Raw genomic sequence first — 27,392 nt, forward strand, 5'->3', positions numbered from 1 at the left:
ACTTTGGAAATCTATCTGGCGTTATCTTAAACAGTTAGAAATAGAACTACCATACAACCCAGAAATCCTACTCCTTGGAATATACCCTAGAGAAATAAGAGCCTTCACACAAACAGATATATGCACACCCATGTTTATTGCAGCTCTGTTTACAATAGCAAAAAGCTGGAAGCAACCAAGGTGTCCATCAACGGATGAATGGGTAAATAAATTGTGGTATATTCACACAATGGAATACTACGCATCGATAAAGAACAGTGACGAATCTGTGAAACATTTCATAACATGGAGGAACCTGGAAGGCATTATGCTGAGCAAAATTAGTCAGAGGCAAAAGGACAAATATTGTATAAGACCACTATTATAAGATCTTGAGAAATAGTAAAAACTGAGAAGAACACATACTTTTGTGGTTACGAGGGGGGGAGAGAGGGAGGGAGGGAGAGGGTTTTTTATTGATTAATTAGTAGATAAGAACTGCTTTAGGTGAAGGGAAAGACAACACTCAATACATGGAAGGTCAGCTCAATTGGACTGGACCAAAAGCAAAGAAATTTCCGGGATAAAATGAATGCTTCAAAGGTCAGCGGAGCAAGGGCGGGGGTTTGGGGACCATGGTTTAAGGGGACTTCTAAGTCAATTGGCAAAATAATTCTATTATGAAAACATTCTGCATCCCACTTTGAAATGTGGCGTCTGGGGTCTTAAATGCTAACAAGCGGCCATCTAAGATGCATCAATTGGTCTCAACCCACCTGGAGCAAAGGAGAATGAAGAACACCAAGGTCTTACGACAACTAAGAGCCCAAGAGACAGAAAGGGCCACATGAACCAGAGACCTACATCATCCTGAGACCAGAAGAACTAGTTGGTGCCCGGCCACAATCGATGACTGCCCTGACAGGGAGCACAACAGAGAACCCCTGAGGGAGCAGGTGATCAGTGGGATGCAGACCCCAAATTCTCATAAAAAGACCATACTTAATGGTCTGACTGAGACTAGAGGAATCCCGGCGGCCATGGTCCCCAGACCTTCTGTTGGCACAGGACAGGAACCATCCCCGAAGACAACTCATCAGACATGAAAGGGACTGGACAGTGGGTGGGAGAGAGATGCTGATGAAGAGTGAGCTAATTATATCAGGTGGACACTTGAGATTGTGTTGGCATCTCCTGTCTGGAAGGGGGATGGGAGGATAGAGAGAGTGGGAAGCTGGCAAAATTGTCACGAAAGGAGAGACTGGAAGGGCTGACTCATTAGGGGGAGAGCAAGTGGGAGTACGGAGTAAGATGTATGTAAACTTATATGTGACAGACTGACTTGATTTGTAAACGTTCACTTGAAGCTCAATAAAAGTTAATAAAAAAAAAAAAAGTGGGTAATAGAAGAAACCAAAGAGGAAATAAAAAAAAAATGCTAGGACTAAATGGCAATGAAAACACATCATACCAAAACCTTTGTGACAGAGCAAAGGCAGTACTCAGGTCAATTTATAGCGATAAACACTACATCAAAAAGGAACGGGCCAAAATCAAAAATTAGGTTACAACTCAAACAAATAGAAAGAGAACAGCAGAAGAAGCCTACAGCCACCAGAAGAGAAGAAATAATAAAGATTAGAGTGGAAATAAATGAAATAGAGAACAGGAAAACAATAGAAAGAATCAACAAGACCAAAAGTTAGTTCCTTGAAAAGACCAACAAAATTAACAAACCATTGGCCAAACTGACAAAAGAAAAACAGGAGAAGAAGCAAATAACCCAAATAAGAAATGAGATTGGGAACATTACAACAGATCCAACTGAAATAAAAAGGATCATAACAGAATATTATGAAAAATTGTACTCCAACAAATTTGAGAACCTAGAGAAAATGGACAAATTTCTAGAAACATACTACCTACCTCAACTAGCATAAGGGAGATAGAAAATCTGAACAGACTGATAACAAAAGAAGAGATTGAAGAAGTAACTTAAAAAATCTCCCAACAACAACAAAAAAAGCCGTGGCAGGATGGCTTCACTGGAGAATTCTACCGAATATTCAAAGAACTCACACCCAAAATATTTCAGCACATAGAAAAGGAAGGACTACTCCAGAATTCGTTCTATGAAGTCAGCATAACCCCAATACCAGAGCCAGGCAGAGGCACTACAAAAAAAAGAAAATTACGTACAAGTATTTCTTATGATGTATACCAAAAAAAGTAATTTTTTGCCATTGAGTTGATTCTGACTCATAGCAACCCTATAGGACAGAGTAGAACTGCCTCATAGAGTTTCCGAGGAGCACCTGGTAGATTTGAACTGCCAACCTTTTAAAAGTAATTTTTTGCCATCGAGTTGATTCTGACTCATAGCAACCCTATAGGACAGAGTAGAACTGCCTCATAGAGTTTCCGAGGAGCACCTGGTGGATTTGAACTGCCAACCTTTTGGTTAGCAGCTGTAGCTCTTAATCACTGAACCGCCATGGTTTCCTCATGATATATAGATGCAAAAATTCTCAACAATATTCTAACCAATAGAACTCAGCACCATATACAAAAAAAATAATAATAATATACCACAACCAAGTGGAATTCATTTTTTTTTTATGCAAAGATGGTTCAACAGTAGAAAACCCATGAACGGAATCCAGCACTTAAATAGAACAAAAAAAAAAAAAATCACGTGATCATCTCATCGACACAAAAAAGACACTTGATAAAGTCCATTGCTCATTCCTGATAAAAACTCTCAATAAAATAGGAATAGAAGGGAAATTGTTCAACATAATAAAGAGCATCTATACAAATACAACAGCCAACATTATTCTCAATGGAGAAAAGCTGAAAGCATTCCCGCTAAGAATGGGAAAAGACAAAGATGCCTTTTATCACCACTCCTATTTGACATTGTGCTGGAAGTCCTAGCTACAGCAATTAGACAAGAGAAAGAAAGAAAGGGCACCGAACTGGAAAAGAAGAAGAATAACTATCCACATTTGCAGATGATATGATCCAATACATAGCAAACCCCAAAAGATTCCACAAGAAAACTACTAGAACTAATAAATTCAGCAGAGTAGCAAGATATAAGATCAGCATACAAAAACCAGATGGATTCTTATACATCAACAGAGAACTTTGAAAAGAAAATCAAGAAAGCAATACCACTTATAATACCCCCTAACAAGATAAAATACTTAGAAATAAATCTAACCAGGGATGTAAAAGACCTATACAAAGAAAACTACAAAACATTATTGCAAGAAACCAAAAAGACCAACATAAATGGAAAAGCATATTGTGCTCACGGATAGGAAGACTCAGGATTCTGAAAATGACATTTCTACCCAAAGCAATCTATGGATATAATGCAATCCCGATCCAAAAAGCAATCACTGACATGTGTAAACAACATGGAAAAACTAATCAACAATTTTATATGAAAAAGAAAGAAGTCCCATATAAGCAAAGCATTAATGAAGAAAGAGAACAAAGTAGGAAACTTCACACTACCTGATCTCAGAACATACTATACAGCCACGGTTGTCAAAACAGCCTGGTGCTGGTACAAAGACAGGCACATAGACCAATGAAACAGAATGGAGAAAACAGATGTAAATCCATCTACCTACGGTCAGCTGATCTTTGATAAAAGAACAAATTCTAATAAATGGGGGCAAAAAACAGTCTTTTTTAACAAATGGTGCTGGCAAAACTGTATGTCCATCTCTAAAAAAATGAAACAGGACCCATACCTTACACTGTACACAAACACTAACTCAAAATGGATCAAAGACCTGAATATAAAACCTAAAACAATAAAGATCATGGAAGAAAAACTAGAGACAACACTAACCGCCCACTGCCGTTGAGTCATTTCCGACTCATAGCGACCCTATAGGACAGAGTTGGGGCACTAATACATGATATGAATATAATACAAACCATAACTAATAATGTACAAACACCAGAAGATAAACTGGATAACTGGGAGCTCCTAAAACTTAAACACATATGCTCATCAAAAGTCTTCATCAAAACAGTAAAAAGAGAACCCACAGAATGGGAAAAAAAATTTGGGTACAACATATCCCACAAGGGTCTAATCTCTAGAATCTATAGAATATTTCGACACCTCAACAGCAGAAAGACAACCCAATTAAAAAATAGGCAAGAGATATGAACAAATACTTTACCAAAGAAGGCATTCAGGCGGCTAACAGACACATGAAGAAATGCTTGCCATCATTAGCCATTAGAGAAATGCAAATCAAAACTACAATGTGTTACCATCTCATCCCAACATTACTGGCACTAATCAAAAAAATAGAAAATAGCAGAGGTTGTGGAGAGACTGGAACTCTTATACACTGCTGGTGGGAGTGTAAAATGGTACAACCACTATGGAAAATGATACGGTGCCTCCTTAGAAAGCTAGAAATAGAAATACTATGAGATTCAGCAATCCCACTCCTTGGAATATATTCTAGAGAAACAAAAGCCATCACAAAAATAGACAAATGCATACCTATGTTCATTGCAGCATTATTCACAGTAGCAAAAAAATAGAAAAAACGTAAGTGCCCATAAACAGATGAATGGATAAACAAATTATGGTACATACACATAATGGAATACTACACAATGATAAAGAACAATGATGAATCCATGAAACATCTCACAACATGGATGAACCTGGAGAGCATTACGCTGAGTGAAATAAGTCAATCACAAAAGGGCAATTATTGTATGAGACCACTATTATAAAAACGCAGAAAAAAAACAGCCTTTGATGGTTAACAGAGAGGAATTAGGTGGGGACGGGAAATCACTAACTAGATAGTATACAAGTTAACTTTGGTGAAGGGAAAGACAACACACAGCACTATTTGACCAAGGCAAAGTCATAGCGTTACTAAGGCTGAGAGCTGGGGACGATGGTCTCAGGGGACATCTAGCTCAATTGGCATAACTTAATTCATCAAGAAAATGTTCGATGTCCTATTTTGGTGAGTGTCTCATCTGAGGTCCTAAAAGTTTGTGAATGGCCATCTGAGATACATCTACTGGTCCCATCAAATTCAGAGCAAAGGAGAATAAGGAAAACCAAAGACACAAAAAAATTGTTAGTCCAAAGGTCTAATGGACCACATGAAGCACAGCCTCCATCAGCATGAGCCCAGAAGACCTAGACGGTGCCTTGCTACCACCACTGACTGCTCTGACATGGGTTCCCAATAGTGCATCCCAGACAAATCAGGAAAAAATTTAGAACAAATTTCAAACTAATAAAAAAAAGACCAGACTCACTGCTCTGACAGATACTAGAGGAATTCCCAAGACTGTCGTCCCCAGACACCATTCTAAATCAGAACTGAAGCCATTCCCGAAGTCTACCTTTCAGCCAAAGATTAGACAGGCCTATAAAACCAATAATAACACACATGAGTAACACGCTTCTTAGTCAGGCATGCAAGACCAAATGGGCAGCACCTGTCCAAAAACAAAGACAATATGGCAGTGAGGGACAGGAAAACTGGACAAATGGACACAGAGAACCCAGGGAGGAAAGGGAAATAAGACTGCTGACACATTGCAGGGATTGCAACCAATGTTACAAAACAATTTGTGCATAAATTTTTGGATGATAAACTGATTTATGTTGTAAACTTTTACCTAAAACACAATAAAATTAAAATATACATAGAATTCTCAGAGATGCAACAAAAGTGTTAAGAAGAGATTTTTAAAACTGCAAAACCATTGCAAAATTTGAAAACAGGAGAGCTAAAAAAGAAATTAAAGGAACAGATAAAGAAGAGAATGATACAGCAGAACTTGTTAGGTTAGATGCCATAGAGTCAGTTCCCACACATAGCAATCCTATGTACAACAGAATGAAACACTGCCCTGTCCTGCGCCATCCTCCCAGTCCTTGCTTTGTTTGAGCCCATTGTTAAAGCCAGTGTGTCATTCCATCTCACTGAGGGTCTTCCTCTTGTTTGCTGACCTCTACTTTACCAAGCATAATGTCCTTCTCCAGGGACCGGTCTCTCCTGAAACATGTCCTAAATTGGTAAGACCAAGTCTCGCCATCCTTGCTTCTAAGGAGCATTCCGGCTGTACTTCTTCCAAGACAAATCTGTTTGTTCTTCTGACAGTCCGTGGTGTATTTAATATTCTTCACCAACACCGTAATTCAAAGCCATCAATTCTTCTTCGGTCTTCCTTATTCATTGTCCACCTTTCACATGCTTATGAGGCAATTGAAAACACCATGGTTTGGGTCAGGTACACCCTCATCCTCAAGGTGACACCTTTGTGTTTTAACACTTTAAAGATGTCTTTTGCAGGACATTTACCCAATGCAATATGTCTTTTGATTTCTTGACTGCTGCTTCATTTGGTGTTGATAGTGGGTCCAAGTAAAATGAAATCCTTGACAACTTCAATCTTTTCCCCTCTTATGATGCTGCTTATTGGTCCACTTGTGAGGATTTTTGTTTTCTTTATGTTGAGGTGTAATCCATACTGAAGGCTGTGGTGCTTGATCTTCATCAGCAATTGCTTCAAGTCCTCTTCACTTTGAGCAAGCAAGATTGTGTCATCTGCTTATCGCAGATTGTTGAGTCTTCCTCCAATCCCGATGTGCCGTTCCTCTTCATATAGTCTGGTTTCTCAGATTATTTGCTCAGCATGCAGATTAAATAAGTATGGTAAAGGATACAAGCCTGATGCACACCTTTCCTGACAAGTATCCTCTTGTTCCGTTCGAACAACTGCCTCTTGATCTCTGTACAGGTTCCTCATGAGCGCAATTAAGTGTTCTGGAATCCCTATCTTCACAATGTTATTCATAATGTATTTTGATCCGCACAGTCGAACGCCTTTGCATAGTCAATAAAACACAGGTAAAAATCCTTCACGTGTTCTCTGCTTTTAGCCAAGATCTGTCTGACATCAGCAATGATATCCCTCATTCCACATCCTCTTCTGAGTACAGCTTGAATTTCTGACAGTTCCCTGTCCATGTACTGCTGCTACCATTTTCAAATTGCTGTGTTTGTATGCAAATAACACATGTCTTCTACATTTGTTTGCCATCCACACTCTTCCGTCCCCCTCCCGCCCAGAAGAATTTTCAGAAGCACACTATGCTTTTTTCCTTCTTTGTTTTTTTTACAGCAACATGTAAAAAAAATTGCCATAGCACCACTTGAAAACCCTGGTTGCCTAGTGGTTAAGTGCTACAGCTGCTGACCAGGAGGTGAGCAGTTCGAATCCACCAGGCGCTCCTTGGAAACTCTATGGGGCAGTTTTCCTCTGTCCTATAGGGTCGCTGTGAGTCGGAATCGACTTGACGGCAGTGGGTTTGGTTTGGTGGGTAGCACCACTTATAAAAATACATCATGGGGAAGGATACAATTGGCAAACATACAAAACCAAAAAAAAAAAAAAAACCCATAGCGACCCTATAGGACAGAGTAGAGCTGCCCCATGGGGTTTCCAAGGAGCGCCTGGTGGATTCAAACTGCCGACCTTTTGGTCGGCTGCCATGGTACTTAACCACTATGCCACCACGGTTTCTAACAAACATACAGGGTGCAGGCTATTTGGGTAAAAATACGGTATCTTCAGCATAATTTTACTTGCATGTGATATTAATGATATAGTTTGATAATTTCTACATTCCGCTGGATCAGCGTTCTTTGAAATGGGCGTGAATATGGATTTCTTCCAGTTGGTTGACCAGGTAGCTGTCTTCCAAATTTCTTGGCACACACAAGTGAGTGCTTCCAGCCTTGCATCCTTTTGTTGAAACATCTCAGTTGGTATTCCATCAATTCCGGGAGCCTTATTCTTCGACTTGAACTTGGACTTCTTCCATAGGTACCATCAGTTCTTGATCATATGCTACGTCTTGAAATGGTTGAACGTCAAGCATTTCTTTTTGGTATGGTGACTGCATATTCTTCCGTCCTCTCTTGATGCTCCCTGCATCATTCAATTTTTTGCCCGTAGAATCTTTCAGTATTGCAACTCAATGCTTGGATTTTTTCTTCAGTTCTTTCAGCTTGAGAAATGTCAAATGTGTTCTGCATTTTTGGTTTTCTAACTCCAGTTCCTTGCACATGTCACTTTAGTACTTTGTCTTCTCGAACAGTCCTTTGAAATCTTCTGTTCAACTTTTACTTCATCGTTTCTTCCTCTTGCTTTAGCTACGCTATGATCATGCATAGGTTTCCGAGTCTCTTGGGATATCCATTATGGTCTTTTTTGCTTTTCTTTTCTGTCTTTTAATAATCTTTTGCTTTCTTCATGTATGATATCCTTGATATCATTCCACAAATTATCTTGCCTTACCAAAAAAAAAAATTTTTTTTTTCTTTTTTTGGTCATTAGTGTTCAAGACGTCAAATCTATTCTTTTTTTTTTTTAATTTTTATTGTGCTTTAAGTAAAAGTTTACAAATCAAGTCAGTCTCTCACACAAAAACTTATATATACCTTGCTACATACTCCCAGTTACTCTCCCCCTAATCAGACAGCCCGCTTCCTCCCTCCGCTCTCTCTTTTCTTGTCCATTTCACCAGCTTCTAACCCCCTCTACCCTCCAGGCAGGAGATGGCAACATAGTCTCAAGTGTCCACCTGATCCAAGAAGCTCACTTCTAACCAGCATCCCTTCAACCCATTGTCCAGTCCAATCCCTGTCTGAAGAGTTGGTTTCAGGAATGGTTCCTGTCCTGGGCCAACAGAAGGTCTGGGGACCATGACCACTGATGTCCTTCTAGTCCCAATCAGACCATTAAGCCTGGTCTTTTTACGAGAATTTGGGATCTGCATCCCACTGCTCTCCTGCTCCCTCAAGGGTTCTCTGTTGTGTTCCCTGTCAGGGCAGTCATTGGTTGCAGCCGGGCACCATCTAGTTCTTCTGGTCTCAGGCTGATGTAGTCTCTGGTTTATGTGGCCCTTTCTGTCTCTTGGGCTCGAGGTTACCTTGTGTCCTTGGTGTTCTTCATTCTCCTTTGATCCAGGTGGGTTGAGACTCATTGATGGATCTTAGATTGCCACTTGCTAGTGTTTAAGACCCAGATGCTGTTCTCCAAAGTGGGATGCAGAATGTTTTCTTAATAGATTTTATTATGCCAATTGACTTAGATGTCCCCTGAAACCATGGTCCCCAAACCCCTGTCCCTGCTATGCTGGCCTTCGAAGCATTCAGTTTATTCAGGAAACATCTTTGCTTTTGGTTTAGTCCAGTTGTGCTGACCTCGCCTGTATTGTGTGTTGTCTTTCCTGTCACCTAAAGTAGCTCTTATCTACTATCTAAGTAGCGAATACCCCTCTCCCACCCTCCTTCCCTCCCCCTCTCGTAACCATCAAAGAATATTTTCTTCTCTGTTTAAACTATTTCTCGAGTTTGAAGATGTCAAATCTGTTCTTGAGATGGTCTCTAAAATCAGGTGGGATATACTCAAGGTTGTACTTTGGCTCTCGTGGACTTGTTTTAATTTTTTCAGCTTCAGCTTGAACTTGTATAGGAGCAATTGATGGTTTGTTCTGCAGGCGACCCCTGGCCTACTTCTGCCTGATGAAAATTGAGCTTCTCCAACATCTCTTTTCACAGATGTAGTAGATTAGATTCCTGTATATTCCATCTGGCGAGGTCCACGTGCGTAGTCTCCCTTTATGTTGTTGAAAAAGGTATTTCCATGCTATCATGCTATCTCTGGCATTGTTTCTATCACCAAGGCTTTATTTTCCAACTACCGATCCTTCTTCGTTTCCTACTTTCTCATTCCAGTCACCAGTAATTATCAATGTATCTTGATTGCATGTTCAATCAGTTTCAGACTGCAGAGGTTGGTAAAAATCTTCAGTTTCTTCATCTTTGGCGTTAGTGTTTGGTGCATGAATTTGAATAATAGTTGTATTAACTGGCCTTCCTTATAAACGTATGGATATTATCCTATCACTGACAGCATTGTATTTCAGGATAGATCTTGAATTGTTCTTTTTGACAATGAATGTGATGCTGTTCCTCTTCAATTTGTTGTTCCTGCCGTAATAGACCATATGATTATTCAATTCAAAATGGCCAATACTAGTCCATTTTAATGCGCTAATGCCTAGGATATCAGTCTCCAAGTGTTCCATTTCATTTTTGACTATTTCCAATTTTCCTTGATTCATACTTCGTATATTCCACATTCTGATTATTAATGGATGTTTGCAGCTGTTTCTTCTCATTTTGAGTTGTGCCACATCAGCAAATTAAGGTCCCAAAATCTTTACCCCATCCCTGTCATTAAAGTCATCTTCCCCAGTCATATTTTGAATGCTTTCTACCCTAAGGGGCTCATCTTCCGATGCTATATCAGACAGTGTTTCCCTGGAATCTATAAGGTTTTCATTGGCCCCTTTTTCCAGAAGTAGGTCACCAGATCCTTCTTCCTAGTCTGTCTTAGTATCTGGAAGCGCTGCTAAAATCTGTCCATCATGAGTCACCCTGCTGGTATTTGAAATACCAGTGGCATAGCTTACAGCATCACAGCAACACGCAGGCCACCACAGTATGACAAACTGACAGATGAGTGGTGAACCAGAACTTGAACTGAATTAAAATCTGAAACTTCAAATTAAAAAGTTGACACTGTGTCCCAGATATGGTTGGTGAAAAAGATATACACATATCCTGATAAGTTCCCCTAAGTATAAAGAGGGGATGGTGGGCAAACAAACCCAGGTCTCTGGAGCTCCAAAGCCTGTTCTGTTTTTGGCTATATATGCTAGAAATCTATTCAAGAGGCATCAGATAAAGATCTTAAAAAGTATGATTTTCCTTTGGCTCATGTTTTAAATGCTACTTAACTGAGCACATGAACCTTTACCATTTTTAGGGTTTAAACATTTTTGATTGTTGATAGAACCTACCTAGACTTAGATTTCCTAAACTCTTGAGTTTATGAGTGTAATTGGTTTCATCATAACCCTGTGCTGATATTTGAAACCCTATTTTATTTTACAGGCCTGTGGGCTTTCTCCTAGAGATGTTACCACTATTAAGCTACTCAATGAAACCAGAGACATGTTAGAAAGGTATGTATGCTGCATACTGCATGTAACAGGGAAAAATGGGTTTCTCTTTTGAATGTGCTTATGACCATTTTTTAATTTTTTATGAACAACATATTCAGCATAATATTTTGTTAAAAATTAAATTTTTAGTCTAGTTTCCTGCTTTTCAGTATGATTTCCATACCTAAATTATTGGTTCCCTTATTAGGGTGGAGAGAGAAGTCTTGCCGACCCACTTTTCCAACCTGGAGATTCTGGTATACTTTTGAAGGGCTAGAAGGTAGTTAGCATTTGTATTTTAATAAAAGCTCTCCGGAGTAATTCTGGTATGCCCAGTGCATGCTAGTAAATGTTCGACAGCTGGCTAAGAGAGGGGGAAGCACTAAAATTGTAGCCGATTTCTGTGGTAATAAAAGTCCCACACAGCAGAATTCAGGCTACCACCTTTAAGTCACTGACTGCAGAGTTGGCAGGAGATGTGCACAGTCGGCTCTTGAAAGGCAGCTGCAGCTAACCCTCCCACATACATACACACTCCGTCCTGAGAACTACTCCCCTAAACCTTTTCGGATAGTCTATAATGTTCCTAAAAACTTTGGTTGATGAAAATTCTACATCTTCTCTTATAGAAGTATTTCTCTTTTAAATCACCCAAAAGAGAGCCAGGCTGTTGTAATGGAAAAAGCACCAGCCTATGCATTCGTAGACCTAGATTCAAGTGTTGGCTCTCCTATTTATAAGCTGTTAAACCTTTGTTGAGCTTTTTAAACTTTTTGAGGTACTTTTATTATTGTAAAATATGAGTAGTAATATCTGTCCTACCCATGTTTTCTTAAGTGATAAAAATATCCAAATCGCTTTTAAATTAAAAATACTGTATATCTCCTTGGGATAATTTAAGTCCGCTTTCTCAAGTTTCCATATCTGAGGTAATTATATACCTTCCTTTTAACAATTTTTTTGTGATCTTAAAGAAAATCAGCAAATACTTAAGTCAGCTACTGAATTCACTGTCTGAATTCATCAAGTCTTCAACTTCAAAATTTGAAAGTCTCCTGATTTTCTAAACTAGCGATCTCCACTTTTTTTCTTATTCATTCAGATTTCCACTAGTCACTCTATGAAGCTCTAGAAAAGGTCATCCATGTTGCCAAATCCAGTGAGGCTGTATGTTCACCTTACTTGTACTTTCTCTGATATTTGACACTATTGACCAACTCTTTCTTAAATTCAATTCTCCAGCAGCTTCCACGACAATGTAATCTAATTTTTGTCCTAACTCTCAGATCATTTTGTTTTAGTGTCTTCAATCTCTGTCTTTCTTTAAACATTAGTGCTTCCCAGGTACTTATTCTTTTTCATCCTCATACTGCTTCAGGCAGTTTTGTATACTCATATTGCTTTTACTACTATTGGTATGCTAATAACTTCCAAATTTATAGCCTTAGTCCAGTCCACTCCTATGAGCTGGTCTGGACTGATATTTCTCCATGTCAAGGATAAAACTAATTTGTTCATTCACTCATTTATCTCATTCAGTTTCTTATTCATCAAATATTTATTGACCATTTATGGTATATTAGGCACTGTTCTAGATGCTAGAAAGTGTCAAGTAAGTTTGATTTCATTGATGAAAAATAAAGCAGGTTAAGGAGCTAGGGCATGAACAGGATGCTGTTTTTGAGAAGTTGGTCAGAAATGGCCTCTCCAAGATATTATTTGAACAGTGACATGAATTTTCTATGGGTTTGAACTGTATAATCAGAGAGATGGTTCTAGGCAGAACCTAATGCTTGGCTTGTTCACAGAACAGCAAGGAATCCAATAGGCTGGAGCACAGTTAACTGTGAAGAGTGATATGGAAATGAGATTAGAGAGGCGGCAGAGGCTAGATTATGTCGGGCCTTGTAGACCATGATAAGGAATTTGTAAAAAAAAAAAAAAAATTTTTTTATTCTGAGTTTTATGGAGAGCCATTGGAGAGTTTTGAATAGAGTAATGACATGGTCTGTGTTTATAAAGGATCTCTCTCTTTCTGTTTCTCTCTTTCTGCTCTATGGTAAATTGGCTCTAAAGAGACAAAGAATGGAATCAGCTAGCCAATTCGAAGAATTGCAGTAGTCTGAGCAAGAGACAGGGTGGTAACAGTGGAGGTAATCACAAGTGGTCAAATTATGGATTTATTTTGAAAGTTGAACCAAGAATATTTGTTTAATTTGGTATGGATTATGAAAGAGGAAGCAAGGATAATTCCTAGGTATTGGGGCTGAGCATTTGATGAAATGGGAGTTGCCATGTTTTGACCATGTTAAGCTTGAGATGTTTATGGTATATTCAAGTGGATATGTCTATTTGTAATTGGATAAGCAAGTCTGGAACACAGGGAGATTTCAAGGATAAAGATAAAAATTTGGGAGTCATTAGCGTATAGATGGTGTTTAAAACCAATGGGAGATCCCCTAGAGATAGGAAGAGATAGAGACTAGAAGAGGACTGAGTCAGCATTTAGAGTTTGGGAAGAGGAGAAACAGCCAGCAAAGGAGAAGGAACCAGGGAGATAGAATAGAAGGAACACCAGAAGAGGGAGGAAGAGCATGACTAATTGGGTCAGATGCTACTGAAAGGTCAAGTAAGATAAGGTCTGAGAAGTGACCATCGGATGTGTTAAGACGGAGGTTGTTGGGTGATCTTGCTGAGGAGTTTCAGTGGAGCAATGGAGATAAAAACCTGATTCAAAAGAACAAAAGTTGAGGAGTATAGACAATAAATATGGACCACTGTTTTAAGAACTTTTGCTTTGAGAATTACAGAGAAATCACGTAGTATTTGGAGGTGAATGTGGGATCCAGAAGGTTTTGTTTCTGTTTTTTAAGCATTTTTAAACAGCATTTTACTAGGCTATAAACTTCATGAGATCAGGAATTTTTGTCTATTTACTTCCTCGATGTATTGTTAGTTTCTTAGAACAGCAGGTAGTGGATGCTCAATAAGTACTTACCGCACTGAACTGATAGGAGAGGGAGAATTGACGTAGGAAAGCAGGCTAGTTTTGAGAACAAGGACCTTTAGTAGGAGACCCAGACCCAGTGCTGTCGAGCCGATTCTGACTCATAGCAACCCTATAGGACAGAGTAGAACTGCCCGATAGAGTTTCCAAGGAGCACCTGGCGGATTCGAACTGGCAACCCTTTGGTTAGCAGCTGTAGCACTTAACCACTACGCCATCAGGGTTTCCTTTAGTAGGAGAGAACCATGGAATTCAATACACAGTAGAAAGGCTGTGTAGATGGGAGAGATGGCTGAGGGTAGGTACAGATCCGTGGAAGTTGGTAGTTGTAGTGGGGCAAGTGTGTGAAAGTTTTCTTCTAATTGCTTGTATTTTATTGTGTGTATGAAAGAGGAAGCAAGCTCACTTAATTCAAAAAGCTACCTTCATTTCTTTTATTGGTCTAATTGAATCCAGTTTAATTAGAAGAACAGAAATTAGCGTTTTGAGAGCTTATTAAAAGGAGCCCTGGTAGCGCAGTATTTAAAGCGCTCGGATGCTAACCAAAAGGTTGGCTGCTCGAACCTATCAGCCACTCTGCGGGAGAAAGATGTGGCAGTCTACTTCCATAAAGATTTGCAGCCTTGGAAACCCTATGCGACAGTTTTATTTTGTCCTGTAGGGTTGCTATGAGTCAAATCAACTTGATGACAGTGGGATTTTTTGTTGTTTTTGTTTTTTTGAGAGCTTATTGTGCTCCAAGCATTTTCTATACTGCTCTACATATCTTAACTCATTTAAACCTTACAACAACCCTATGAGGTAGGTACTATGATGATCTTTTCTTTAGTTTCTATTTCTTCCATTTCTATCCCTATATCATTTTTTTCCCCTGTCTTTGTGCCCTACCAAAGGTGTTAAAAAACAAATTTATCAAATGACCCAGCAGTTTCACTCATAGGTATATACCCAAGAGAAATGAAAACATATGTCCACACAAAACTTATTCACAAATGTTCATAGCAACATTATTTACAATAGCCAGAAAGTGAAAATAATTTCAAATGCTCATCAACTGATGAATGGATAAACAACAGAACCCTATTCAGCAGTAAAAACGGAATGAGCCATTGATACATGCTACAGCATAGATGAACCTCAAAATCATTATGCTAAGTGAAAGAAGCCAGACAGAAAAGACCACATACTACATGATTCTGTTCATACAAAATACCCAGAAAATCTATAGAGACAGAAAGTAGGTTAGTGATTGCCTGGGTGTGGAGGTGGGATGGTAATTGACAGCAAATGGGAATGAGGGATCTTTTGGGGGTTGACAAAATGTTCTAAAATTAGATTGCGGTGATGGTTACCCAAGTATGCAAATTTACTAGAAGTCATTGACCTGTACACTTAAAAGAGGTGAATTTTATGGCATATAAAATTCTACCTCAGTAAAGTTATTTAAAAAGAACTAAGGAGAAAAGGCAGATAGACACACACATACTCTCATTGACTGATTTAAGGAAGTTGAACATAGCTAGGCATTTTCTACCTGTCACAGTACTCTTATATGCTGTTCTTTATATCAGAGAGCTTTTATGAGGTATTAACATGGTATAAGGAAAAAAATCCTGAACTTTATGATCAAAAAGGGCTGGTTTCAAATTCTAGCCCCTCATTACCTAATTACAGACCTTTGGGCAGTTTCCCTCAAGTCTTTAGCTCCCCATCTGTAATACAGATAATACAGTGAAACTTGTGAGAGTCGTAACTCTATAGTCTCACAAGTTTTCTGCCTTTGAGAGGGTGCTTACAACTTTTCTATTGCTGATTTTAGTTTTACTTCTCTGACAGGATTCCACCTGATATAGGTTCTGGCTTTCACAGGTTTTACTGTAATGTTTTCTACCTCATTGGGATGTTATGGTAGAGTATGCAAAGCAAACCAGTAATCTGACAGTGATCATAAGAGAATTCAAGAATTCCTCAAGAGAAGTAACACTATTAATATTTTTAAAAATACATTGTACAAAGTGCTGACTAATATAAGAAAATCTAGAAAAATGGATGAATATTCTGTTTGTGTTGTGCTAATTAATGAATTTTTTTGTGTGTTAATTTTTTAATTGAGTACTCAATATATTTAAATTGTGTTTTAGACTTTAAAAACTAGATTTTGACTAGAAGTGTTGGTGGCTGTCAAAGGCAACTACATAGTTCTTAAACTCTCTCTTCCTTTGAGAATCTAAAAACTAATTTGTTTCTTATTTTACATAGTCCAGATTTTAGTACAGTTTTGAATACCTGTTTGAACCGAGGCTTTAGTAGACTTCTAGATAATATGGCTGAGTTCTTTCGACCTACTGAGCAGGACCTGCAACATGGTAACTCCATAAATAGGTAAGATAACATATAAAAATGATAATCTAATGAACATTCTGAAAAAATAGTGCTTTGGATATGGTTCATTTTTATTCCAAGTAATAAAATATCTTAGAGGATAAATTTGAGTCCCTCATTTTTCAGCAGATTAAACTCTGTTAAGCCAATAACTTATTCATTAGGAGAAGCTCCTTCCAGATTCAATATTAAAACTTGCATTTTCTCCACTTTGTCATGAACCTACCTTCCTATAAACCCAATTCCAATTATTTTTTTTTTAATTCTTTAGAATACAAGACTGACAATGCACTACCATCGTAATGTATTCTCTAAATTTTTTCGGTACTGCATGCCGTAATGAACCCACATAGGTCGATACTCTGGTCATTGTAATTACTAGGCCTTCTTGTTGTAGATTCTCATTTTATGAATTATCTCTTTCTTGTTCTATAAATACATAAATGTATTTATTTTCAGCCCTTATTATAGGGTTAGGAATATTTAGTGCAATTGTTAGTAATTTTAATCATAACCATTATTACCAAGCCATATACACATACTTTCAAAATGTATCTTATGGTTTTATTATATCTTTATCATCTTAATATGAGCATCCTAGAACTTTTAAGGACCTCTGTTTTGCAGTTTTTGTATTAAACTCAGAAAGTAATGGGCATTAAATCAATGTTGACTGGCTATAAACTCATCTATTAAAATTAGGGAAACAATAATTGCTATGCAATCTGTATGTGCAGTATCCAGTTTAATTCTTAAATATATAGAACAAGACATTTGTCCAACTCTGTGGGACCCTTCCTTATTGTATAAAAAAAAAAAAAGAATTTGAAATTAACATTGAGCATTTGGAATGTTTAGAGCCTTAAAATTTATTTTCTGAAGCAATTTAAATATCACTCTAAAATCTTATTTAGTAATTTATAGAAAAATAGTTTCAGCCCAAGACCAGTCTTATATACTTTCTAAATCAAGGCACTCCAAGTTAACAAGAATTTACCCTAATCTGTGCCTAGCAAGTTATTAGTTATTATTAGTAGTTACAATCTGTACATAACAAGTTATCGCCCAAGCGGTGATAAATAATTGTAATAGCCGTTTTAACATGAATAAATATTTGACCTTTTACAGTTATAAAAGTTGCCTTACAACCATATCAGCCATTAATAGTCTTCCTTTTCCAAACTCCATTTTCCATACCTTCATGTAGAACCTACCTGTGCTATATTGATTTGTAGTTTTATTGCTCAATTACATTGTAAGTCTCCTCTGAAAATTAGAGACTATCCTGTGCCTTTTTATATCTCTTTACACACAGTAGGCACTCAGTAAAAATTTTCTAAGTTTATCTATTTCATATCTATAACCAACGTCAGGCTCTATGATCAAAGAGACAAAAATATCATTATTTATGCATACTTAATTCTGAACTCTCAAGAAGATCAACCAAAAAATTATTCAAACTATTAAAAACTCAAATAGTGCATATTGGTGGTGTTTTTAGGTGCTATTAATTCCAACTCATAGCAACCCCATGTATAACAGAACGAAACACTGCCCGGTCCTGCACCATCCTCACAGTCATTGCTGTGTTTGAGCCCATTGTTGCAGCCACTGTGTCAATCCATCTCACTGAGGATCTTTCTCCTTTTTGCTCACCCTCTACTTTACCAAGCATGATGTCCTTCTCCAGGGACTGGTCCCTCCTGATAACGTGTCCAAAGTATATGAGACGTGATTTCATTGTTCTTGCTTCTAAGGAGCATTTCGGCTATACTTCTTCCAAGACAGATTTGTTCATTCTTCTGGCAGTCCATGGTACATTCAGAATTCTTCGCCAACACCATAATTCAAAGGCATAATTTCTTCTTCAGTCTTCCTTATTCATTGTCTGGCTTTCACATGCATATGAGGTGATTGAAAACACCATAGCTTGTGTCAGGCACGCTTTAGTCCTTTAAGTGACATCTTTGCTTTTTAACACTTTAAAGAGATCGTTTGTAGTATATTTGCCCAATGCATAGTACATATACATATAATATAATATATGTATATATTCCGGCTCATAGCAACCCTATAGAACAGAGTAGAACTGTCCCATAGGGTTTGCAAGGAGCAGTTGATGGATTCAGACTGCCAACAACTGTTAGCAGCTGAGCTCTTAACCACTGCATCACCAGGGCTCCTATTAGTACATATATAAAAATAAACCCACCATTTTATGAATATCTAAAAATCACCTAAGCTTCCCTAGGTACCAGTAATAACCCAATAGAAAATATAATGAAGATATCACCTACAACGAGAATGATACAGATCTAAAGTATGAACGTAGATGTAAAAATCCAAAATAAAATATTAGCAAATGAAATCTAGAAATGCATAGCAACAATAAATGCAACTAATATTTATTTTTTCAACATACACATATGATAATAGATATTTTTCAGAACATTACCTCGAGTTCTTAAAATAACCCTAGGAAGTAAGTATTAATATTTCCCTCATTTTACAGGTGAGGAAACAGTCACAGAAGTTAGATAACTTCAGATCAAATGGGTGGCAAATAGAAAAGCTAGATGTTAAATCATTTCTGTCTTGACTTCAGAGCCTACGATTCTTAACCATTATACTCCAGCACTGTGACCAATTACGTCTTATTTTAAGAATGCAAGGAGAGTTAAAACATTAAGATACTATGTTAATGCATATCATTAATAAGTTAATAGGAAGAAAATATCTTCTGTGCTGCTGAAAAGGCATTCAGTAAAACTGAATTGTCTTTTATTGATAAAGTATTTTACTCAAATAAAAACATACTTTGTATAATAGAAGAAGATTTTAAATCTACAGTAAATGTTAGTGATAAAACACTGGAAAGATTTCCATTCAATTCAAAAACAGTGTAAAGATGGTTACTGTTGACATATTTATTATCTTGCAGATAGACAACTTACCAAGCATCTTAACCACTTTTGATTTTCTAAGTTAAATTCATCTCATCTTTAAAAATTGGTATCATTTTAGGAAAGGGAAAAAATAATTATTGTTATATGAAGATAACATGATTGTATACTTGGAAACTATAGATCAAAACAAGCTTTATAATCAATACTAATGCAAATAGCATATTGTTTACAATATATATGTCCTACAAAGAGATTATATATCTAAAAATTTGCACATCAATCAAGGAATGAAATACCCGAAGAAATAAATGGCCGAAGACACAAGCAGATGATCCACAAAAGAGAAGATAAAAATGGCCAGTTCGTTTTCTTATCTAACATCTATTTATTAAACACCTGCTGTGTATCAGGCCGTATACTAGGCCTCTGTCCTCATGGATCTTACAGTCTAGTAGGGAAAATAGACAGTAAACGTGAGTCAGAATAGACTTGATGGCAACAAGTTTCTTATGATGAGTTTTAGAAAGGAAAAGAACATTTAACATATAATGGGAGAATTTGAACAAATGTGGAAAGTCAAGCAAAGTTTCTCTGAGGAAATGACACTTGAACTGAGAACTAAACAATGGTTAGCTATTAGATGGGAAAAAAAAAAAACCTATTAGATGAGGCCTTGAAATAGAGTGAGGCAGTTGACATTCTGGGCAGAAATCACAGCATGGGCAAAGCCTTTGCAGACTGGAAGAATGGTGTAGTGACAGAATAGAAGGAACCAAGGAAAAAGTGTGAGATAAAGCTAGAGAACTTGACAAGTTACAAATTGTGGTTATCATGCTGAAGACAGAGGGGAACCACAGAAGGGTTTTGAGTAGGAGAGCGACATGATGGGATTAATGTAGAATCACCCTGATGTTTTATGGAGAAAGAATTGGGGAAACAGGGATGGGGTGGGACATAGGAATAGATGAATGAAGGCTTTTATTAATTGATTCAACAAGTATGTACTGAACACTCACTATGCACCTGGCATTCTAGGAGGTGCTGGAATAATACAGTAAGTAAGACATGATACCTTACTTCATGATCTTCTGTAATAGAGGCCTAGAGAGACAGCAAACAAGTAAACAAATAAAATAATGACATTTTGAAAAATGCTATAAAGTTACCATTTTTCATGTTTCTTAAAGGATATTACTAATGTAATTCCAAGTTAAATGTCTGATTTTTTAATAAGACTGAGAGTGCTACCCACACACAAATTAGTTGTGTTATTTAACAGTTATATATCACACACAATCACACACATATTTACTTATACATTCATCCAACAAATATTTTTGAACACTTGCAAGTTAGAAGGCCATTGCTGTAGTCCAGGCAAGAGAAAATGGTTAGCTTGGACTAGATTTGGTGATGGGGTGAAGTAGGCATGTTTAAGAAATATTTAGAATTCATGGAGGGAGTTGTTACAGGCGGGAGAAGGAGGGCAGGTTTCTAGCTTATACAGCTTAATAGGTAATAGTACAGTTCACTGGAGCAGAGAAAAAAAAAAAAACAGAAAACTTTGCTGGTAGAGAAATACAGACTAAAACTCTGAGATACCACTTTCACCTCTCAGACTTAAAAGGATTTAAGGAAAAGATAATGCTCAGCGCAGTAAGAAGGCATGATGGAGCAGGTACCACTCGCTGCTGGAGAAGCAGAGAACGTGGGGTGATACTCCGTTTGACCCAGTAATTCCATGTCTATCTACATAAAAGAGTTACTAGTACTGCAGGAAATAAGGCAAAAAAAATCCAACCCTGGGGAGCTGATGATTTATAGTCACAGCTAGAAGGTGGATTACTATATAACCATGAAAATAATTGGAAAAAAAAAACTTTAGTAGAATTTTTAATAAGATGGGAAAATGCTCATATTAGTAAAAACGCAAAACAGTGTACTTAAGGGGAAACCAGTAGTATTTCGTTTAGAAGTTACAGCAAAAAGCATATCCAAAAAAAAAAAAAAAACCCATTGCCATTGAGTAGATTCCAACTCACAGCGACCCTATAGGACAGAGTAGAATTGCCCCACAGGGTTTCCAAGGAGGGCCTGGTGGATTTGAACTGCCAACCTTTTGGTTAGCAGCCGTAGCTCTTAACCACTACGCCACCAGGGTTTCCAAAAAGTATATATATTATGTATATATAGTATGCATCTCAGGAGCCCTGGTGGCACAATGGTTAAGCACTCAGCTGCTAACCGAAAGGTCGGCAGTTCGAACCTACTAGTGGCTCCAGGGAAGAAAAGACCTGACAATTTGTTCCCATAAAGATTACAGCCTAGGAACCCCTATGGGGCAGCTCTTATCTGTCATACAGGGTCACTTTGAGTCTGAATCGACTCAGTGGTGCACAACAGTGACGCATGTGTGTGTGTGTGTAATTACAGAGACGATTAACCATGATGTTAATTATAGGTGTTATTTATAGGTGATAGAATTATGTGTGAGTTTTATTTTCTCTTTAGTACATATCTGTGCATAATGATTGTGTGTAACTTTTATAATTAAAATGTTAAATTTCTATAAGGTAATTTCAGAAAATAATTATTACTGTGATGATTTTCTAGTCTTTCCAGTGTCAGCTTGCCTTTAGCTAAGATAATCCCAATAATAAATGGCCAGATCCATTCAGTGTGCAGTGAAACACCTAGTCATTTTGTTCAGGTAAGAAGAAAGCCTGGGGGTATTGTATTTTTGGTTGTATCCATGTTTGTCCAAAATAAAATTACATTTCTGTCCTGTGTTATTTGTTCTATTAAAAAAAAAAAAAAAAAAAGGAATGTCATGGAGAGGTGGTAGAATGCCCCCTGAGAGTAATAATGTATCATGGCAAATTGATGAGGTTGCGAGTACCTTCCCCCATGTTATAGCCCAGCACCTGTAAGACAGCATCTGAGTCCAGATACATTCTAGCAGTCAGTTGAATGTAGGTAGCATTAAGGTTTTACAGTAAACCGTGCTAATAAGAAGTTTGTGCTTTGAAACAGGTCAATAATCCAGTTCCTCAAGTTCTGAGGAAAACCAAAAAAGTGGAGAAATAAAGCATTTAGTAATTAATAAAATATATACCATTAATGGCACGTCAGTAATATGCTAACAGACATTTTCATACCACATGACAGTTGTGGAAGTTATTAGAACTGCCATTCATCTTGTTAATGTATGAATAAAGATGCAATATTGCTATATCATAAATTTGATTTTAACAAGAATTTTATATACCATTTTCAAGTGAAAATGATTTCTATTGATGATAAAGTCACAAATTCTGCTAATGCTACTTACATTCATAATTAAAGGAGATGCTAGATTTCAGTTAGAGGTTAGTGAAAATAAAGATGTAACATTTTTCCTTATCTTTACGTTCACAGCCATCTTGGGGATTAAGAACCCTTGCTGGAAAGTGTACTTTGTGTGTTGTTTGTACATGTATGTATATACATGCTCATATTACATATACATATATGGTGGTGTAGTGGTGAAGAGCTACAGCTGCTAACCAAGAGGTGAGCAGTTCGAATCCACCAGGCGTTCCTTGGAAACTCTATGGGGCAGTTCTACTCTGCCCTATAGGGTCACTATGAGTCGGAATCGACTCGACGGCAACGTTTTTTTTGGTTTATGTGTCAGATCGTTTAGAGAATAATACACCTCGACCACATTATGTCAGCTTCCAGCAAAAGTACTTTTGGTCTTGTACCTGAGGTATTTTAATTATTTATTCAGCAAATGCTTTTGTAGACTTTGATTTTCTTCTTAAAGTCACACCTGAATACTTACGATATCTACCGTTCCTAATATAAGAACCTGGACAATAAATATCTCCTAGAATTTATCAAAATAAAAAATATTTCTCTCATTAAATGATGCACTTTTTGCCTTTCATAAACTTCCGCAAAACTTGGAGCTAAATTCATTGCTTGATTGCAGACATGAATTCAATTTATCTGTACTTTTTATAAACTATAATATATTCTTTTCTTTGCTAGGACCTGTTGATGATGGAACAAGTGAAGGATTTTGCTGCTAATGTGTATGAAGCTTTTAGTACCCCTCAACAACTGGAGAAATAATTTTTCCTTCAAGAAAAACTACGTGACATTCATTTACTTTTTAAAAAATACACTGAATAAATCATCTACAGAGTAACAGTTTGTAACTGAAATGCCTAATAAAAAATGTATTCTTAAAGTCTTCATTTCATAATGAAATAGATTTATTTGGCATCTTTATATATTTTTTTTAAATCATCAAGAGACCAGTTTTTGTGGGCATATCTGGTATACACACAACGCAAATATCAGATTGGTAATAGTTTGTTATACCACGAATATTACTTCCAAACTGACTAAAATCAAGTGTATATACTTTTTTATTTACTATAAAATGTCATATACTTTGACATTAATACTGAGGAAAAATCTGTCTGGGAAATGGGCCTACGATGTCTGAAGGTTGGGGAATATGCTATTTAATTAACTGTAAAATTTTATTAGACTGTGGTAAACAGGAGTGAGTCAGACTCTTCTCCAGTTACTTTTCAGGGGAAGAAATTATTTGTCTCAAGTATGTCTTGATGGAGGACTTTTCTTTTTATAGTAATCAGCGAATTTTAACAACCATGATCAGCTTTTTTTTTTTTTTTTCCTTTGCTATTGTTAACAAATGTTAGAAAATTACATATTGATTTAGAGGCTAAAATTGTGTTGATGCTGTTTACTCACCACTATTATTAAGTACATAGTTTCATTCATTTGTATGTAAATAATTTTAGTAGTTTACTTTGTAGTAATTTTGAGTACAGTAAATATCTTATTGCAATAAAATATTTTAGTAAAATATGTTTCTGTTGAGTTAATACTTTTCAACCATTATTTGTCCCATAGCATTTTTGCTGTTGTTTTGGAAGAGAGAATTGCCTAGTGTTCAAGTTTCGTTTTAACTGGTAATTGTTACTTTCTGTTAACTTGTTTGTTTAGAAAAAAATAACATTACCTTCCAAAAAAATAATTACATTTTTCTAAGAAGTTTATAACAGTAATTACAATTAGGGCAGAAATAAATGAATTGTTATGTATCATCAGATTATTAGATATATTTTCTGTAATTGAGCTAACATAACATTATAGCTGAACAGTAGAAGGTAGAAAATGAACTGTGAAGTCTCTGCAAAGGCCAGGCCAGGCCCAAGGCAGACTGCAGGGAGTCTGTATCTAGAATGTTAAAAACAGGTGTGTGTAAAGGTGCAGAGGAGGGCAAATACTTATTTCAGAATTTGACAGAATATAATGATGTTATCATTTCTAATAGGGTAAAAGAAAAATTACATTTTGGAAAATTAGTAACTGCTTGTGTAATCAGGCGTGCGTTTCTTCTGGCAGTAGGAGCCCAGAATTTAACCCAGGGAAGATTTGAGACAGAACTGAAATGACTGTGGAAGGCTAGAAAGATGATCAAATGGAAGGTACCACCTGAATCATCTGCCTCTGGAGAGTTGTGGCAGTTGAAGAGATGGCAGGGTTAAAAGCTCGTGCATTAGTAATTCATCGGCCTTAGACATTACAGATTTGCCTTCTAACAGTGCAATAGGAGCCCCCTTGTTTGGGACCCTTAGCTTTTTGGTTAATTCAAAAAGTGAGCTAAAGGAGAGTGTCATAAAAATATAACACATATATCCTTAGACATTTGAACTAAAATATAAATATTGGCTTGTTGGCCAGTTATTTAATGTTGGACCTGGGCCTTTCCTGCCTGTGGAGTACGGGTCACGTTCTAAGTGTTTTCTAGTTGTCTTGTACAAATCACATCCATTACATGGTTGTGAGCCAGGGTGCAGAATTCTATAATTTTTACTGTATTCTCCCCCATACTGTTAGAACTGTTTTGCTTATACTTAATAGCTTAAAAAAATAAAAGGTATCACACTTTCGTCTAGTTTTTCTAAATCATTCAACTTGGCTTTCACAGAAACTCAGTCATCAGCTTATCTAATCATGATAAGTCCAACTGCCATAATCAGTTTGGTCACAAAGTCAACTGACTCTTGGTAACTGTACAGTGCAGCGGGTGGGAATCCACGTGGAGGGTGTACCCGTCTAACGGAAAGCCTGCAGCTGCCCCAGGCATCAATCAGTAAGCTTTCCCAAGGGCAAGGGAACATCTCCTAATGTAGTAAATTGGTTAAATGGAGATTAGTTGAAACAGCTCCTAATTTTCAAACTTTTATAAGTGTGTTTACTACTGTGTGTGTATAAAACGCATGCATTTAAATTTGATACGAGCATTTGTTTGGAAGTTAGGCAGGAAGATTTTGATCTAACTAAACCTTTTACTCATAAAAACAAGACGAACAGAAGGCAAAACATCTGCCATGCTTTCTGTTGTCTACTTCATATTTATCTGAATAGTCTGACCTTATAGAGCAATTGTGTTGCTTCGATATGGCACTCGTAAGAAGATGAGATGGAATCTTATTAAACTGATGTCCGTATTTAAAATGATAAAATCAATATCTAGATTATTCAGTCTAGCTATATAGTTTGGTTTATCTTGCATATTTCTCTAAATGCAAATCAAGTTACTGAAATTCAAACACGGCTATTCCTATTATTAACTCGTTGGGGAGATAAATCTATTGGCTTAAATTAAGTAATAAGATGTCTAATTTTTAATTATCCTCCATTGGATTGACACAGTGGCTGCAAGGATGGGCTCAAGCACAGCAGTGATTGTGAGGATGGCGCAGAACCAGGCAGTATTTCTGTTGTGCATACAATCATTACGAGTTGGAGCCAACTCAGTGGCACCTAACAATAAAAACGTCCTCCATACCCAGATAATTCTAAGAATTTGATGAAGTGTTTTAAAATCCTTGTTATGAGACACAGGTGTAGTACATTTCACACTTAAGCACAGATGTACCTTAAATAAATTTAGTCTCACACTTGAGGTTTTCATATACAGTGTCTGGTTTGGGCTAAGTATTCTGTTCCTCTGGATGCTGAGGTGTACCTGTTTGTCATTTAGTAATAGCTACTCATTAACTAAACCCTGTATCTAAATATACTTTACCTAAATATTTCCATTTTGCCCCTTTATTCTCAATTCGAAAAGGTAAAGGTAGGGTAGGAATTTCGGCAATTGACAGATTTTAGTCTAGAAAATACTGTCTTCAAACAAAAAGATGCTACTTTTGTGTTGAGATTCCTGTAATGCTATTTGTTTTGTCTCCTTTTTTGTTTTTTCTTCGTCTAGTTTTTAGAATTATGTAAATACACGCACATTGGACCTCTAATAAAATGTTAATTGGGATTTAGGACTATTAAAATATCCATGTAAATACTCTGGCATAGTTTCAGAAATCTGATAGTTGTAGAAACTTCAAGAATGAGTAGGTTTTTTTTTTAATTTTTAAATTTTAGCATGATTTTAGGACATAAATATAATGAACTGTTTTATTTTACACTCTACTTGAAGCATTTGGGAGAACAGAAATTTTTGTCTGCATTTGGTTAATGTGACCAAAAGGAGCCTGTAGCACTTCAAATACTAAGGATAAAGCCAGACTGATCACCTTTTGTTGGGGGAGTGAATGCTTTAATCGATTTTCTTTAAATTTATAACAAAATTAGTATCACTTTTGCTTATCGGAATAGACTTCCTAATTTTTCCACTAGGTTTTCAACTTCAGTTTGATCAAAAGCAAATATAAGCAAATTTATAAATTTCAGTTGAACTTCAAATGAGCCCATCTACAAAAATAGACCTACACCTTCAATCCCTTCCCTCCACCAAGAAAAAACTGTAAGAGTATGTATTAAAATATTAACAGTAGTTATCCAGGTGGTGCGTTTACCAGAAGTTGCTCTGTTCTTGCAGCATTTCTATATGTTCCAAAATTTTTACAGTGAACATAATCGGTTTTATAACCAAAAGAAATTTTTTTTTTTTTTTTTTTTTTAACAAAAAGACAATTACCAG

General features: G+C 36.8%; 1 protein-coding gene across 3 annotated transcripts in view; it reads left to right on the plus strand.

The window, feature by feature from the left end:
- PEX3 (peroxisomal biogenesis factor 3) overlaps positions 1-27,380 on the plus strand; it is a 66,676-nt gene extending 39,296 nt beyond the window's left edge. For 2 of the 3 annotated variants that reach the window (XM_064291634.1, XM_064291641.1), the window contains exons 9-11: positions 11,022-11,092; positions 16,338-16,460; positions 19,652-20,959. In XM_064291634.1, the coding sequence (XP_064147704.1) occupies positions 11,022-11,092; positions 16,338-16,460; positions 19,652-19,853 (396 nt within the window). In that variant the 3' untranslated portion in view covers positions 19,854-20,959. Of the gene's footprint in view, positions 1-11,021; positions 11,093-16,337; positions 16,461-19,651; positions 20,960-21,979; positions 22,077-23,401 lie in introns of those variants that run through there. The other variant, XM_003403951.4, reaches the window with a different exon arrangement.
- The last annotated feature ends 12 nt before the right edge of the window (positions 27,381-27,392 follow it).

The sequence above is a fragment of the Loxodonta africana genome, chromosome 1 (assembly GCF_030014295.1).
Source record: "Loxodonta africana isolate mLoxAfr1 chromosome 1, mLoxAfr1.hap2, whole genome shotgun sequence".
Lineage (NCBI taxonomy): Eukaryota > Metazoa > Chordata > Mammalia > Proboscidea > Elephantidae > Loxodonta > Loxodonta africana.